The sequence below is a fragment of the Cheilinus undulatus genome, linkage group 10 (assembly GCF_018320785.1).
Source record: "Cheilinus undulatus linkage group 10, ASM1832078v1, whole genome shotgun sequence".
Lineage (NCBI taxonomy): Eukaryota > Metazoa > Chordata > Actinopteri > Labriformes > Labridae > Cheilinus > Cheilinus undulatus.
In genome coordinates, this window is record NC_054874.1 from 23347889 (window position 1) to 23362535 (window position 14647).

At 40.5% G+C, this 14647-nt stretch overlaps 1 protein-coding gene across 1 annotated transcript in view; it reads right to left on the reverse strand.

Annotated features, from left to right (window-relative positions):
* Positions 1 to 338: 338 nt before the first annotated feature.
* Positions 339 to 14647, reverse strand: part of LOC121515900 (A disintegrin and metalloproteinase with thrombospondin motifs 2-like) — a 191803-nt gene continuing 177494 nt past the window's right edge. The window contains exons 12-22 of the mRNA XM_041796840.1: positions 14004 to 14179; positions 10863 to 10996; positions 10657 to 10780; positions 10083 to 10163; positions 9826 to 9989; positions 9558 to 9714; positions 7737 to 7872; positions 7358 to 7565; positions 6682 to 6811; positions 6404 to 6490; positions 339 to 3329 (exon numbers count right to left, since the gene is read on the reverse strand). Of these exons, the coding sequence (XP_041652774.1) occupies positions 1258 to 3329; positions 6404 to 6490; positions 6682 to 6811; positions 7358 to 7565; positions 7737 to 7872; positions 9558 to 9714; positions 9826 to 9989; positions 10083 to 10163; positions 10657 to 10780; positions 10863 to 10996; positions 14004 to 14179 (3469 nt within the window). The 3' untranslated portion in view covers positions 339 to 1257. The remainder of the gene's footprint in view (positions 3330 to 6403; positions 6491 to 6681; positions 6812 to 7357; positions 7566 to 7736; positions 7873 to 9557; positions 9715 to 9825; positions 9990 to 10082; positions 10164 to 10656; positions 10781 to 10862; positions 10997 to 14003; positions 14180 to 14647) is intronic.

Genomic DNA, 14647 nt, shown 5'->3' on the forward strand with positions numbered 1-14647 from the left:
GTTAGTATGCTAATGGTAATTGAATCAGAAACAGACTCAAATGGATTTAGAACCAGTCTTACATCACAGAGTTTTACAAAACCTCTAGCAGAAGTGCTCACAGTGACTGTGACCCACATAGTTCACACAAATCCACAGTTTATACAATATTTTCTGAGAAACATTAATAGTTCAGCTAAAAATACTTACATGGTGAGGCTTGTGATTGTTGTTGCAAAAAATGCACAAAACTCACAGGTTGCAAAATACCACAGGCACTTAAATTTTAATAAATATTAAACATTAAGTTCTTTTCATATGTACAGATATCGTACAGAATGATCCATAGGTACTTTTGCAGCTGCTGCAAGTAAGACATGTACCAATATAAAACTTTAAGCAAAAAAAAAACAAAAAAAAAAACTGGCCTTTAAAGCTTCTCTCTGGATACAATTCATACAAACAAGCTTTTTCATTTTATTAACATTTTTATGTCCATAACTGAATCCATGAGGGGCATCGATTTAAGTGAAACTGACAAAGAAAAGCACCACAATAGACTGACCATTATAAAAGACCAATGTTTTTTACCTGTCCTATGAGATATGAAAATATATTATTAAAATTCACAAAGCACCAAATGTTTGCATTTTATTCTGCACCTTAAGTTCCTGAGAGATTCAAGACCCCACGTTTCAGACACTTGCTCTAAAAAGGCCACACAATCTAAGCAGTGTAAACTTCACAACACACAATGAGAGGAAAAAATGGACTTCTTGAGAGTATAATAGTATCATATTGCTTTCGATGCTCCACGAAGCAGTGATACAGTGAGCTGACAGCTGCTTTATGAAGGGTCGAGAAGTACTGATATGTGTTTATGGGGAAATGAACTGCAGTCCTGGGCTGTCATATAATATTGAGATGTACTGTTGGATTCTTGGTGGTAGATTTTGCTGCTCCATAAGTGCCATAAGGGATAATTCCAGCTAATTAACTACCTTAGCCTTACCTACATCATAAATGGATCCTAAAACAGAACTGTGTGTGGGGTTATTTTTATAAAGTGCTGGATGCATACCGTCCCTTTTAGTCATGATTTTGCTAACACAGGCAGGGTGATATGCCAGGGTATTCTCACTTTGAGACAGATCTTATTACCACGATAGGGAAATGCCAGACAATTTTGTGTGGAGAGGCCTACCAAGGGGTTTACACAAAGCTTACAAAGTCTGTAAAATAATGTTTATCTCTATGAGAGAAATGAAAAGGCTTGGTCTATCTTGCTGCATGGCCTCTCTTCATCCTGAGGAGAAAGTTCCGCTTTTCCTCAAGGAGCTCCTGAATGCGTTTGTTCTTGGTTCTCTCTCGAAGGTAAACCCGGCGTTTTGGGATCAGATTGTTCTGGGAGATGTCGTTGTCTATGCCGATGATCCTGTGGTATACAACATCAATGGAATTGTTCTCAGTGTTCTCCTCTGGTTTCTGCTGACGATTCAGCGTGGAGACTATGATGGTTGTGATGGCTGGTTCTTCTCTTTTTTTAGAGAAAGTGGTAGAAGGCGGGCGTGTGGGAGGGTCTAAAGTTGTTGTCGGAACAGTTGTGCCCACTGGGATGTACTCGGACAGGTCTAGCCAGGGTGAGGACACAAGGTCGGTCATGTCTTCGCTAGTGATGGTTGGGATTATGACAGTGAGTCCATCGTCTAGCACCATGGTGTCACTGATCACCCTGCCATTGCTGTATGACACGGTGATGTCATCTCCGCTGAGTATGGCCCCACTGGTTCCTGTAACCTCCCCACTGCTGGTCACATCACCGTACGGCATAGTTCCACTAGGTATGCTGACTTCTTCTAAATGTACGGTTGTAGTCAATGATATATCCTCAGAAGTGCTGGGTGTTGTGGCTAAAGCATCATGAAACCAAAGTGGAGGTTCATCTGTAGTTGTTGTGTTGTTGCTAATGTATGTGACATTGACCCGTGACTCAGGCATACCTGTAGCTGTTTCATGTATGCTTGTGCTGGTGGGGACGGTGGAAGACATAATGTCTCCCAGTTGACTTGGATATGGAGTGGGAACTGTGGTATAATAAGAAGTCTTTGTTGTAGGTGTCTTCTTTTTTGGGTAGGTCTTTATCACCTTGAACTTATTCTTGTTCATCTCAGAGTTTTTCTTTGGGGGATCCGTCTTTATAATTTTTATTTTTGGCTGAGTATTTTTTTTTGGATTGGCTTTCTTGGGGGGGAGTTCAGGTTTTATCACAGGAGTCATCTTCATCTTGTTGACAGTGGTCTTTATAGGGGGATTGGAGCTTGCTGGAGGAGTCTTTTTGGGAGTGATCTTTACAGGGGTGGTCTTTTTAGGAGTGGTTTTTACATAGGGTGTCTTTTTAGGGGTTGTGCCTGCAGGAGTAGTCTTTTTTGGGGTAGTCTTTACTGGAGTCATCTTTTTGGGTGTTGTCTTTACTGGAGTTGTCTGTTTGGAGGTAGTTTTCACTATGGTTGTCTTTTTCAGTGTGGTTTTTACTGGTGGAAGCTTTTTTGATGGAGTTTTTCCTGGAGTAGACTTTTTTGTACTGGTGATTGTTTTCTTTTTTGGATTGATCTTTGGTGGAAAGTCTTTGTTTGTGATATTTTTTGCAGCTGTATTCTTTTTTGGATTTATCTTTGGTGGGATTACCTTTTTGGGGGGTTTCTTAAGGGGGTCATTCTTTTTGGGCGTCATTGGGGCATCTGTTTTTGTGCTGCTTTCTGTTGGATTTGTCATAACTGGACTGGTTGTTGTTTGAAGTTGTATGGTACTGATCATACTAGGGGTTGTTGGACTATTTGTAGTGGTCGGTGGCTGTGGCACTGTGCTCTGGTCTGTGTCTGGGGCAGGCACAGGCAGCGATAGAGCTGTAACACTGGGAAAGGTTGTAATGACAGGTGTGGTTACCACTGACATGGTAGTGGAAAAGACGGGAACACTGGTGGCAGGTGGAGGGTGAGTGGTAATCATCTGAGAAGTGGGGAAGGTGCTGGAATAAGGAACAGCAGTGGTAGGAGGATGAACAGTGTCCCAGGGACTAATGGTGGAAGGTAAAGAGGGGGTGACGACAGCTCCTGCTGGTTGGATGGTGGTGAAACCCAAGCTGGGGGTGCTGCTGGGTGGAGGAGGCGTAACACTGGGCCAATGGGTGGAGGCCATGAGTGTGGATTGGGAGGTAGGGATGGGTAGAGACTCTGTGATGGTAACATTGCTGCAGGACTTGCAGCACATGCGCTGGAAGTCCCGTAGAGAGCAGTAGCGCTTCAGCACCTCCATACGACAGAACACTGAGCGGTCTCCATGACAACGCTGGCCTGTGAGGGAGAAAACAGAGAGCTGAGACTGGGTGAAGCCAAAAGTGCGGGATATAAAGGGATGTTTTTATTTGTCTGATTGCCTGGATTGGGTGTGTTACTGTTTTATTTGAAGCACATGCATATAGATGTGTGAGTGTGTACTGGTTCCACACCGTGAAGTGTAAAGTAGTAAGCAGACCATTAGCAGAGGATGCAGGAAAGAAGAGAAGAAAAACCCAAACATCAAGAGCAGTCATGAGATTAGTCCAGAGCAACTGAAATGGAAAAAGAAGGCTCGCCAGTCTTGTGTTAAAAATATAAATGTTTCACGATCTTTTAATGTTTCATTTTGCAATCTTCTACCTCATGAAACTTGTGAATCACTTTTCAAATGTTCAATCTTAACCCTGAACCGCCTGCTCTTTGTTTACCATGCCAATAAAAATCACCATGACCTCCCAGCCATGCTGAAGTTTACTTGATACAAATCATCTATCCAGTGAACATTCCTGGTGAGAAAGAGATCACACTTTTTGAAATATTTTTATTGATACAACTTTGCTGTTGAGAATGACAGTAACTGAAACAATGAGATGTACGCCCCCCCTTTGCTCAATATATAGATATATTCTTTTCTTAAGAAAAATAATTCAACTGTATCGAAAGTTACAAGTTCACAGTCACTTTGGTAAAACACTTCTTTACTTGGAAATCAATCAGTCGATCTGGTTATCAATTGAAAAAAAAAAAACATGAAGTACATAAATCATATGGTCTGTTTAAATGAAATACATAATTTCAATGATGATGTAAAAACTGGAATGGCACATTAAGTGTCATATGAAACATTTACAAAACATTAATAAAATTTCCCTGATAAATCAAAGTGCATATAGACGCAGTGCACGTAGTCCATCTGAATGTTTCTTCAACGTTAGCCAAACGTTAGCCAGCCCCACGCAGCAGGCCAGTGAAGCCACAAAACAGTTACCCATAGTATAGAATATTATAGAAGAAGATAACAGTCATGAACATTATTAAATACAGTCAACACCAATGTTATATACAGTCGCACTGCTAGGTCTGGCTTGGTCTCAAACAGTCCAACTCCAGCAGAAGGAAACCTTGGATAGCTCGCTACATAGTCACAACAGAAATATGTGATCACAATACAATGACAAGTCTGAAGTGTTTTTTTTTCTAGATGCCATATGTGTCATACCCTAGGCCCTTTGTAAACCCTTCCCAGCAGTTGGACATTGGTCCAACATCACCTTGGTAGGTTTGATGGTTGGCGGGTGTGAGTTTGTTAAGTTGGTTTGAAGCTGCCTCTATTCCGAGTGAAACTTTGAATGAGTAAAGCCATCTCTTTTCACAGATAAATGCCGTTACATTCAATCCAAGATAAGGCATTGTTCACGTGGTTAATGTTCATCAAAAGAAAATGAGATCATCAGACGCTCTCAAATCAAAGTTTATGAGGTATTTCTGTATCTGTTTGCAATGTGTCAAAGCCCGAATGATGAAGCTCATAATGCACATAGACATGCATGCACATACACACACTCAAATACAAACACAAACTTTCAGTGACAAGACTTTTCGATCTCATTTAACCGCACGGTCGTTTTCTCATTCATCTAAGCTAACACACAAGACGTACACGCACGCACTCAGATTCACACATATATTTACACACACATACAAGTGATGGATGCAAATGTGCATGACAGAACGTGATCCTATCCTTAAAGAAAAGGAGAAGCAACAGTAAACCACTGATCCATCTGAGAGAATGGAGAGGCAACTAACTGACCAAGTCCTGCATAATAAGGTCAAACCCCTTCCCCACGTAACACTTAACCTTTATTAAATATTCATCTGTATTCATGTAAAATCAATAAAAAAATACACATAACAGTCAAGGATCTAAGCGATCAATAGCAGTCCAAAGGTTTTAGGCAAATAAGCTACAGCTTATTCATGGTAAAACATTATTAATATTATTGTGACTCATATAGATTTAGATTTATAGGTATATATAAATACAAATATATTTATAGATGTATTTGTTTAAAGTCTGCAAGCACAAATAAGCTGCATTTATTGAACTTTAGTATAACAGTCAAAGAGAGGATGGCTGATGATGAGGTGAAATGGGGCGCAACCTCAAACGGTCAGACTACCCTGTTTTTTTTTTTTTTTTTTTTAGCCTTTACTTTAAGATTTCTCACCTCACAGTTCCCTCCACTAAAAAATCCATAAGGTCTACTGATGTCACTTCCTGTCCCTGTGCTGAGTTCCTGTTAATCTGAGAATAGATATGAGACACCATTCTCATCCACCGATGGAACCAGGATGTCAGATGAGCACTTTAGCAAAGATGTCCTCATTGTGACAAGATCACATTCACAATAAAGCTTTCATATTTTTTAAAGATTTTTTTTCTATATAGATATTTATATACCTTTTCTGTTTATTTTTCACACCTGTTTCTCCCCACAATGTCGGTGCGCTACGAAAAAGGAAAAGCGCAGCTGCATCTCAGGAGTGGTAACCCATGACAGCACGCAACTAGCTCGCGCAAAACATGGCCGTCAAATGCAGAGGAAGTGCTTCACACATGAGCGGCTCTTCGACGCATCTCAGGAGACGATAACCTGTTCACCTTGCCACTTCGAATCCTGTTCACATCAAATTTTTTGTTGATCTTTTGAGTTTTCGACTGGCCAGCTGTTACAACACAATGCTCCACAAAGGAGAGAGAGAGAGATAGAGTTAGAGACAGAGCAAGAGAGAACCAACTAGCACACACAGGAGCCAGAGACCTCCCCCGAGTCAGAGCCGTCTCAGACACAGAGAGCGAGAGAGGCGACAATCCCCCCCATCAAAACAGAAGCAAAAGCTTTGCCACTCGCTCACAGGCGTGGGCACAGGCACAGGGCACGGGGGAGGGGCGGGTCAAGGGGCCAGCCGAGGCCGGCCCTGCAGGGACAGAAGGACAGAAATGGGCAGGGCCCAGCAGAGGACAGACATGCAGCTGCGGCTGCCGCTGTGGAGGCCAGGCTGGGAACTATAGAGGGAGGTTTTACGTGAAGAGATCTTTGAGAAGTTTGGGTTGGGGCGAGAGAGCCACTGGATCAGGATGTTGCCGTTCTTGTTGTGGTCAGATGAGCCCTCTGCAGGAAACAGAGAAGAGAGTGGTTAGAGGTGGGGCCCTGTTATTTTAATCATATTTCTATTTATTAGTATTTCCAGTGCTGACACTGAAGCTTGTTGTGTTCCAATCATTCAAGGAACTTTTCAGATTGTTGGAAAGATCTGGCAACAGCTCATGAAAAAAAGAAACAATAGTTTTCTTAGCACTCACTGGGACATGGATCCATGCGACAGACTCTGATGGTGTCAGGCTTACTGTCCAGACACAGACCGATGGTGTTGTCCCTGGTGTGGCAGAGAGCCTGCCTCTGCTGGGTTCCATTACCACATGTCACTGAGCACTGGGGAACAAGACATGAACAGATCACTTCATTATGATCACCACTTTTCTTTTCAAACTAATCTGAATCATGTTTTTAAAAGCTAGACTTTTTTCTTGGATTTTACTACAGAAACAAATCCAAGCCCGAACAGAGGAAGTCAACCTTTTCACCTTTTGTTGACTCTGGTGGTGAAGGGCTGAACATAAATATTGATATTTTCATTGTTTTTTTGTATGCTGGATAGCTTGTTTCTAATTGGCAAGTTCTTCTTAGGAAAAGTGGAAAAATGGACAGGTGTTTGATTAAAGAAGCACAAATAAAGCTAATATTATTTCTGGTTCACATGTTTGTAACAGTGACCGTCTGTTTCTCAGAGGTATGTCAGACCTTACAGTTGTTGTGAAGTCTTGAGATATTAAACTGAATGTTTCATAAAAATACCAGCCATTGGGTTATATATCGGTAAAATATATTGGTTCAGATATTTCTGCAAAGCCCTAAAACTACTTTTCATCTTTCCGATTTTTGTGTAATTTCCTGTTGTTCCACATTCAGTGTTTATACCTGTGACCATGGTCCGACTCTCCACTGGGTGGGGCAGGGGTGACGGTTGCAGGGTCTGCGAGACTCAGGCCGGTTGTCATTGCAGTGCTTATTGTGGATTGAGCGTGTGGTGTTGTCATCTGATGGCTGCACACAGCTAACCGAGCGGACTTGCATCCCCGTCTTTCCACATGGCTTGCTGCAGTTCTGCCAGTCCCCTGTCACCCAGCTGTAGAGCAGCGGAGGAAAGAGAGAAACAGGAGCACCCAAAGGTCAAAATTATAAAGTAAACAGAGAAAGAAGAGGCAAACAAGCCAACTGACTGTAAGAAAGCTACAGTTATCTTTCTCAGAGTTTTCTAAGGCTTGTTTTAGCTTTGCTTTTATAATATAATGCATACATAGGTGGAGGGCATGGCTTCTGGTTGCAATCTCTGATGTCTCCACGAGGTTTCATGTTGGATTTGTTACAGAAGCTCTTGTGGACCATCTTGCTGTCAACTTTTCTTCTGCAGCCGTATCGCAGGTACTGCTTCCCTGCAGAAAGGGAAAATGGGAAATTAATACAGGGAAGAACAGAAACATAGACTGCATTCAGGCTGCAAGCCTTAATGCTAAATCCTGATTGTTATTTGCTCAGATAAAAATTTCTGGGTGTCTGTTTTCATTTTTTTTTTAATCCTTATCATGATCTGACTCCTGTGTGAACATGTCACAGTCCTGGACTAGCCCATATGTGAAAGGACGGCAAGAAAGACAACACACATGTGAAGAAAGAGTGAGATATAGCAGGCAGAGCCAATGGTCTACAACACTTTGTAGAAGAACGATATGCAATCTGTGAGGGTTTGATAGGTAACCTCATGGTTAACTCTGTCTGTTTTCAGTCACTATGAAGGTGTTTCCCTTTTTATCAGAGTAGATCATCAATTATGTTGAACATCTACTCTATGTCTACTGACGAATCAGAGCTCTTGATCACAGAGGTAAGTAAACTTAACATGAAAGGAGAGGAGGAAAAAAGACCGGCTATAACTTTGAATTTCCCAAAGAATTTGACTTTTTGTCTTAAAAGCTTGTTAACCATCAACTCTGATGCTCATTTTAAACTAGGGGTGCACGGTATTGGATTTTTGCCAATATCCAGTATGATATTTACAAAATAACTTCAGACGATACCGATATTGATATTAAGATGTCATTCAAAACACAAAATAAAAGGAGGATTTTAAACAGCCTTTTAAGTGTCAGGAATGATGATGAATAAAGAAAAAAACTTCAGCTGTCCTGTCTCTGTTGCTCCTGCCTGAAACCCTGCTAAATTTTTGTGTGGTGGACAATATTTCCAGCTTATATAGGAAGATTTTAAAGCCAAAATATCAGTTTTAAATATTGGCAGAAATATTCATATCTGCCATACCGATAATTCACCTTTTTAGCTAATATCTGCTGATACCAATATCATGCCTACAATACCGGGAATCCCAATTTTAAACAATTGCAGAGTTGAAGAGGACACAGAGTCAGTCAAGTTGCAGTCATGTTCTCTGGTTAAGCTTAGGCCTGAGATAAGTTTAGGCCTGAAGCAGTTTGAGAGCAGGCCAGCAGGGAACTGGGGAGGGGTACAATGGTGCACCCTTAAAGCTCTGTAATGCACTGTACACATATTAAGGCTGCAGCTGAAACATTGTCTTTAACTATCAGACTTGCATCACATGAGAAAGTAATAAATTTAGAATAAATCAAAGTTATTATCTTCAGATTTATTTTGTAGCAAATTCAGTTTTGTCTCAACTTCATATGATCTTTCCATCATCATAGTGCGCTATGAGTTTGTAAAATAGGGTAATCTGCAGACAACAGATTGTTCATGACAATGATAACCTGCTGAAATTGGTTTGTAGCATTAACTTTCATTCTGTCAGCGTCTAACTGAGACAAGTTACAACAAAGTCTCGAGAATTCCAGCCTTATTTCTCAGACAAAGTTGATTTGCAAAAGACCCAACCCTATTCTACATCTGTGAATGAAGTGGCCCAAATCTGACCGGAAAAACTTGGCTTTTATGTAAAAGGCTGTTCAACCTGTCCTTTTGAAAACAAGAGCTTAATCACAAAGGAATAAAGAAAACAGATTTGGGTCCAGAACATATAGAGACAGATATGTAGAATATAAAAACTTATCAAGGAGAGCAATTCATCTTACAACAGACAGCAATGTACCTCCACCACAGGGCTTGGAGCAGTAGGACCATTTCTTTGGAGCCCACTCGTAGGCACTGTCCTCTACCAGCATGTTGTTTTGAATAGCAGAGTCACTGTCCATGTTCATCATGTATTTGTAGGACAAATTCACATCCTCATCTCCATATAATTTCATCTATAAACAAAAAGATGCAGTGAGAATACCTACTAAACACAAATATTTAAGAGATAGAAAATGATTATATTTAGCCAGATCCAATCCTATTTCAGTATAATTTAACATTACCATGATAAGAACCCCATGTCTGAGAGGACCACTGGTTTGAAGAGTCTCCTTGTCGTTGTCATTCTCGTATTCCCACTCTACGCCTTTCTCTATGACAGAATGGGATTCTGGGTATTCATTTTCCCCGTTTAAGAAAAACAGTCCTGATGCCACGTTTTTCACAGCTGTAGACGAGAAACATACATTTCATTGCAGTTGCACCATACACACATGCACATTACAATGACACCAATAATCATTAAAAAAGAATAAAATACCTAAAGTGTGTGAGGTTGCTTTCAGCTCTTGGATCAGTAAGTGTCTGGCTCCTCTGGGGATTTCAAGAACTTTGAGGTAACCTGAAAGGAAACACATGTGGTTCATGACTCGGACATCGTCAAAAGCTCTTTGCACAGCCTCCTAAGAGCCTCAGCTAATCCAGCAAAGAGGTCTTACTCATTTCATCCAGGCATTCCTGCTCACTGGTTAAAACCCTCACAGCCTTTAGCCAGGGTGAATGTCTGATTCTAGGAATACTGATGCAGTTATTGAGGTCTGTCTCCACGTCAAAGGTTGGATAACATACTACTAAATATGAATCCAGAGAGTGAGGTTTGACGTAACTTCTTGGCAATGCTCGACTCACATGGGAGCATGTCAGCACAAATCTCAGACAGGATTAGGCATTGTTATAAATCCTCCTCTAGAGGGCGATGTTTAGCTGAGTATGTTATCAACCAGAGAACGTGTACAGACCCTCACCAACTATTTAACCTCTGCTTCGTAGCCTTGTAGAGGAATACTTCTATGCTGGATTCACACAAAGGTTATTGTGACTGTACATGTGTTTACCTTGTTTCTTGGCAGTACGTGTGATGGTGTCTTTGAAGGTTTTGCAGCTGGAGTTGTCTCCTCCACACACTCCACACTTATCCTCCTGCTTCGAGGAGCCCACCACCCCGTCACAGCCCACTTTCTGTTCAAGACCAAAATTTGGAAAAAATTAAACCTGTGCATATGACTTTCTCTAACACACATACACAAAAAATATTCCTCACCTCACACTCTCCCCGTACACACACACTGTGCGGGTCCTTGTATGAGCAGCGTGTGCCATCCAGGACCATCCTCTGCATAAAGACTACATCGCGTGTCTCTTTGGACTGGCAATGCAGGTGGCAGCGTTTATTAGCTGAAAAAAACACACACAAAAAGTCCCAATTATTGAAATGATGTTCCCTATTTCTGCAGCCATTTTAATGCGGTCATCTTTACAACCACTATGTTTTTATAATTAATTTATTTTCAGAACGAGTTTCCCATGAGTCAGTGTGATGCTCTGCCTCATTGTGTCTGTCTGTGTGACTCATACTACAACTACACATCCTCCAGGGACAAAACCTGGCACTTCATCCCAGTGAGAATGAACACTCCCACATCATCACGTTCATTACAGATGGACACTATCCAGAGACCTTGAATCTATTGGTGCCGTGACACTAATGAGCAGGTGGCAGACGTGTTACTGGATGATATAATAGGTGGAAAAAGCAGTTGTTTTCCAAGTTTAACTGAGAATGTACTAAAACAATCAATGATTTTTTTTCAGTGTGCAAAATGTAACAAGAAAATAAATGGTACCTGTGCCTGCCTATGTAAGCTGCTGGTATATACGTACATTTTAGAGTCAAAGTGGTGATAGATTGTATTATTATACATGTACCACAAGTGCAAGTCTAAAAAACAAATAAACATTTCTATCAGTGGCTCTTCTATATTACACAGTATATGATATCTTATAAATAGACAGCTTTGATTCCATAAAGAGCAACATGTTCCTTTTTCAGGTATGTTTTTGGGCTTTTATTGTGGATACAGTTGGAAACTAGCAATACAGAGACTGGGGAATGACATGAAGGAAAAAGGCCACAGCTAGATTTGAACCCATGCCGCTAACGTCAATGATAACAGCTTCTAAACAAAGGGTAGGCACAGTGGTATACTAGGCCTTCAGAAGTGGGTATTCTCTTAATTTACAGTGCATGTAGAAAATATTCAGGCCTCCTGTAAAAAATTATTTTCATTCTCGTTAATCTACATTTAGTGCCTCATAATGACAAAGTGTAAACAGAATTTTAGAAAAATTTTGCAAATGAATAAAAAAAGAGCTCAAATTCAACATTGACATAAGTATTCAGACCCTTAACAAAAATATTTGAAATTTGAATTCATTTCTCTTGATTGTTGCTGAAATGTTTCTACACTTTGATTGGAGTCCACCTGTGGTAAATTAAATTGATTGGACATGATTTGGAAAGGCACACTTCTCTCTATAGAAGGCCTCACAGCTGACAATGAATATCAGCCAAACAAGCCAAGAGGTCAAAGGAACTGTCTGCAGAACTCAGACAGGATTTTTGCAAGGCAAAAAACCCCTGCCTGTTCTTGCATATTTCTTACATGCAAAAAAAAGGTCTTTGGTTTTATTAACACATTGTCACTCAGTTTTTGCTGTTCGACTTCAAGTAGTAGAGATCATTTGGAAATTATGACAAGAGGAATAAGCTGTCAACAAAAGTGATGCCTCTCATGCTCTGTTTACATTGCTAGATAACATAAAGAACCACAAAGTAATGCCTGCACTACTCTGATGCTGACTGCCTTACCTTCATATTGTTACAAAAAACACACACAGAGGCCATAAATAATACTAGCCAATAAGAGGCAGAGCAAGGTGGGTCATACCTTTGCCGTCCCTGGGAAAAAATGCAGCATACGACTAAATCATGTGCATCAAAGGAGGTTGATAAGTGGGTCTACTCTATGGAGTAGACTCTACTCCTAATCTAGAAAAAACAAGAGGGTATACTCTGTATACCTGCCGATTCTTTGCATTACACAACAAATGCCAAAATTGGAAGTTTTATTTAGTCTTTAGTTTTAGAGAACTTTGCTTTTAGTATAACAAATACTGTACATTTTTGCACGTGTTAATTGGCGATGCAGAAAAATAGCAGTGGCTAAAACATTAGGCAACTCTTTAGCAATGTCCTCAAAAGTAACTTTTACTGGACGTTATCCATGCCTTTTCTTTTCTTTAACAATATAAAAGCGGTAAATTAAAGGGACAGACACTCATGAACTGTTGCCATATGTGGCCCATTGCTCTCAGAGGAGTCATGTTAACAGATCAGTTCTGTGTAAAATAGGACAAAATTCAGGGTTTTGGATTAAATTTGACAAACCAAAGAGCTGCAAAAGTCTCTTGGTAACAGCTGCTTAAACAGCAACATGCATAGATAAGTCTTTTATTTAATCATGATTTCATGAGCTGTCAAACATCTCCAAACACATCCTTCAGTTTCACACTCATAGCAGAATATCTTTCCCTCCTCACACTATCTGGAGAAGACGGACCATGAATAGAATCCAATTTCCCCTTCCTGTTCACTTTTCTGTCTATCTTGCACACGCACAAACACACAAATCTGAGGAGAAACAAGCATACACTCATGGAAAAAGTAATTTGAGAGTGAGAAAATCTTGCTGAATAATATGGCATTTAGATGTGATAAGAACAGAAAAACTATTCGTTAAGGCTCCGCTTGGGGGAGTTTGTGTAGTGTGACCTGTGATTAGCTATGGACAGCTCAGCACTTTCTCACAGGCTGCCCTTTAGTTAGATGATAATTTAATACCTAAGAGGAAGGCAGTGACACCTCAACTGAGAGACAACCACACACATGTTACAAGACTTTGCAAAATGTAGGAGATTTTCAGGTTCAAGGCAAAAAAATCTTCAAAAAGGGTCCTAATCCCCCATTAGAGAATTTGTGCCAACTGATACATGGATGGAGAAAACGATGGAGACGGAGGAGGGGGGGTTCAGTGAGGTTGGAATGACATCAGCGACTGGGTGGAGGAAGATTGTTTTAAAAGAGATCTTCAAAGGAATGGTGTGTTTTTATGGGAGGGCGTAGTCGTAGTTTAAAGCTCAGCAGGACAGCCAGATGTCCGCCATCATAACAGAACACAGCCGATATTAAAAAGCCTCTAAAACCAAACTGCGGTCAAACATTATGTGTATGCTTCCTCCTTTTGGCTTTCATTCATATTCATCCACAGTGTATCATGACTTCAGGTTTGACTCTCTGGCCTTAACTAACCCTTCCTCTCCTTATCTGCAGGTGTTAACTCACGGTCTGGGTGTTCATAAGGCAACCAATGGTGCTTGTTGCTATGGAGTTCAAAGCGAGGGTCCAAAGCCTGGCATTGCTCCTCTCTCGTGTCGCTGTAGATGTCTTCACACTCGTTGATGTTGCACATCTGGAACTGATAATTTGAACCAACACAGGTGCGGCCTCCATTGGCTGGTCTGTGGGGATGGCAGAGGGCAAATTCACTTATTAAATTCTATTTTTACTTCTTTTTCATTCAACAGTGTGAGTGATTGTACATCTAAAACTTGTGCAAATCATCTTGATCCATTCTAACAGAGTGCAGGTATTGCTTCCAAAAGTCACTGCAGCACGTATCAGAGGATAACTGTCATAAAAACAGAAGAAAGTCACAGAAGGACTATCGAATGAAGAAAAAAACTTAAGCTAATTGGCAGTCTACAACACTGCAATTCTACTTCACACACATAATAATACTAATAATTATTATACTACTACCACTACTACTAATAATAATAATTAAAATTCAAATTCTTTTTTAGCCAATACCGATACTGATATATGGACACTAATCTTTAGTGTAAAAAAATACCAAGTGCCTCTTGTGCAAAGAGAGGCTGAATTAAGTGGAGCTGAAAGAGAACTGGGGAAGTGGACAGTCTGGT